The sequence below is a fragment of the Monoraphidium neglectum genome, assembly GCF_000611645.1.
Source record: "Monoraphidium neglectum strain SAG 48.87 unplaced genomic scaffold scaffold03868, whole genome shotgun sequence".
Taxonomy (NCBI): Eukaryota; Viridiplantae; Chlorophyta; class Chlorophyceae; order Sphaeropleales; family Selenastraceae; genus Monoraphidium; species Monoraphidium neglectum.
Genome location: NW_014009761.1, coordinates 3,270 through 5,946, shown reverse-complemented (window position 1 = coordinate 5,946; position 2,677 = coordinate 3,270). Strand labels below are relative to the sequence as shown.

The 2,677-nt window shown below is 66.8% G+C and overlaps 1 protein-coding gene across 1 annotated transcript in view; it reads left to right on the top strand.

The window, feature by feature from the left end:
• Window positions 1-641: 641 nt before the first annotated feature.
• The window catches only part of MNEG_13505 (hypothetical protein), a gene marked incomplete at both ends in the record, with an annotated part of 3,221 nt that continues 1,185 nt past the window's right edge, over window positions 642-2,677 (top strand). The window contains 5 exons of the mRNA XM_014038024.1: window positions 642-664; window positions 987-1,032; window positions 1,309-1,539; window positions 1,841-1,967; window positions 2,277-2,455. Coding sequence (XP_013893478.1) covers window positions 642-664; window positions 987-1,032; window positions 1,309-1,539; window positions 1,841-1,967; window positions 2,277-2,455 — 606 coding nt within the window. The remainder of the gene's footprint in view (window positions 665-986; window positions 1,033-1,308; window positions 1,540-1,840; window positions 1,968-2,276; window positions 2,456-2,677) is intronic.

Below are 2,677 nucleotides of genomic sequence, written 5' to 3'. Positions count from 1 at the left end.
CCCCCAATCCCACCCCCAACCCCATCCCCCAGATCGTCGTACTCTGCTGCGCCATCAAGCCGCTCTGCGCCTGGAACGCGGAGACCTGTGTCACCACCTCGCGCGAGCGCTGCGGCGGCCAGGCGAGCGCCGGACCGCGGCCCCTCCGCGCGCCTGGGCGAGGAGGGGGGGCGCCCGAAGGGGCAGGCCGGGGCGAGGCTTGCGGGGCTCGAGAGGGGCGGATTTTAGGGCTGTTTGGGGGCGCCGCTGCCGGCGTCGCGAGGGGGGCGCGGGCGCATCCTTGCCTCTGCCTTGGCGCTGAGGGGTGCGGTCGGCACCCCTCCTGCGACACACTCACACCACCGCGCGGCGCCCGCCGTGGTCGCTAACCCTGTCCCACCAAGCCTTTACCCTCAGCAACCGCCGCCCGCCTGGCCCACCACGCAGCACATCCCCACCTGTCCTGCTGGCCCGCGGAACACACCCTCTCTGTGTGTGTTCTCGTTGTGTGTGTGTGTGTGTGTGTGTGTGTGCTCTTTTGGTACCAATCAGATATTTTGCCAAGTATCTAGGTTTCTCAATCCTGTTGCCCTCCGCGCTGGCCCCAGGGCTACCTCAGTGTCAACCGCTTCGGCTCCCTGCTCGGCTTTGCCCACGCGGGCATGACCGCCGAGGGCGACAACAGGTGGGGGGGGAGGGTGCAGGGCGGGCAGGGAGGCTGGGAGTCCGGGGTTTATGGTTACGGAATGCGAGACACATACACGTGCGCGCGCGAGCGCACACATACACACACAAACACACAAACACACATACACACATACACAGAGAGAGAGGCATTTACAGACACACGCACAACACGCACGCGCATGCACGCACGCACACCGACTCTCTCTTTCTCTCTCACACACATACACACACGCACGCACTCACGAACTCGACACACACGCGCGCACACACGCGCGCGCACACACACACACACGCGCGCACGCGCACACCGACTCCCTCAGGGTGCTGATGCAGAAGGTCTCCAAGGAGCTGCTCTCCATGATGCAGGTGGGGCGGCAGGGGAGGGTGACCACTGTCAGCATGACATCAGCATGACATCAGCATGACATCAGCATGGACTCCATGTCATGCGGCGTTCGGAACGCCGCATGACACTTGCGCAAATCAGCATGTGACGTCCGCATGACATCAGCAGGCGGCTCACGACCCCTTCCCAAGCTGCCCTTCGACTCCCCACATCCCCCCACGCATGCATCAGAACCCGACATGCAACCGCAGCCTTGATCGATGAGATTATTGAAACCCTGCTTCTCGCACTTCCAGGTCCCGTCGGTGGCCGCCCGCCTAGCTTCCGCCGAGACCGCCGCCTCCCAGCTCGCCGCCCGCTTCGCCGCCGCCTCCGGCGCCCCCCTTCCCGGCGCGGCCGCGGGCGCCGGCGGCACCCAGGCCGCGGGCGGCGGGGGCGCCGGCGGGGCGGCCGCGGCGGCGGTGGCGCTGGGGGCTGCAGGGCTCGGGGAGCCGCTGTGCATGGACGCCGTGAGGAAGCTGCTGCTGGTGAGCAGGGAAGCTGCGCGGGGCTGGCGGGGGACTCGAGGCGGCCCAGACCTTTCCGAGACCTTTTTCAGAAGAGGCCTTTGTCAGATTGCTTTGGACAATCGCAAATGGAGTGGCGGAAGGCACGGCAACCAAAATGTCCCTAACTTATACTGCGTGGGCAGCAGGAACCCGCCGCCCCCTGGGCCCCAGCCCCCCCTCCCCAAACCACATCCTGAGCCCCCATCCCTCCTCATCCCCTTCACCCCTTCGCGCCGCAACCTCATCGCCGCCCACCGCCCACCCTGCCCCTCCCCCACAGGTCCGCGAGGCGCGGCTGCTGAGGGCGCTCGCGCTGGCGATGCGCGCCGCGCCGCCGGGCGGCTCGTTTGACGAGTGGATGAAGGCGCAGAGCGACCAGGTGCAGGGCGCCGCCAAGGCCTACGCAGGTGCGCGGCAGCTACGCGGCGGCGGCGTTGGGCGCGACGCGTCCCCCAGGCCCATCCGCTTTGCCGTGCGGTCGCAGCTGCGTGTAAATTGCAGTGGCGGCACGGGGGCTGCCGGCCCCCTGCGATATCCACGCACCGCCCCCCCTCGAGTTCCCCCAAGCTGAGCCTGCCGGATCTTAATCCTCAACCCCGATTAGGATTTCCCACCAATCGCGATGATTCCACCCGTGGTTACCTCAAAACACATCCTTGTTGTCACCCTCACCAACACACCTCCCCCCCCCCACACACACACAAATGGCCCCCAAGAGCGCGAGGTCTTCGACGCTTGCCTGCGCGCCCTCGACGGCGCCGGCGCCGGCGCCGGCGGCGCCGCGGCCCAGCCCGCCGTCGCGGAGCTGCTAGCGCCGCTGGTGGCGCTGTTTGGGCTCAGCTGCGTCGAGAACGACCTCGCCTGGTTCCTGTCAATGGAGCTCCTGCCCCCAAAGGTGGGGGATGTTGTTTTCATGGGGGGAATGTCGGATTTGCTGGCTGGGGCGCCAAATGTTGCGTTTCCCGGCTGGTTCGCGCCACCCCCCCCATTTGAGGGTATTCGTTGAGGCCGCGCTGTGCTCGCTGTTCTTTACAGCAAAGTCACTCCTTGCTTGTGCAGCCGGTCGCAAGACTCACGCCCCCCCCCCTCAAGGAGAACAAGCCTTGCATCCCCACGC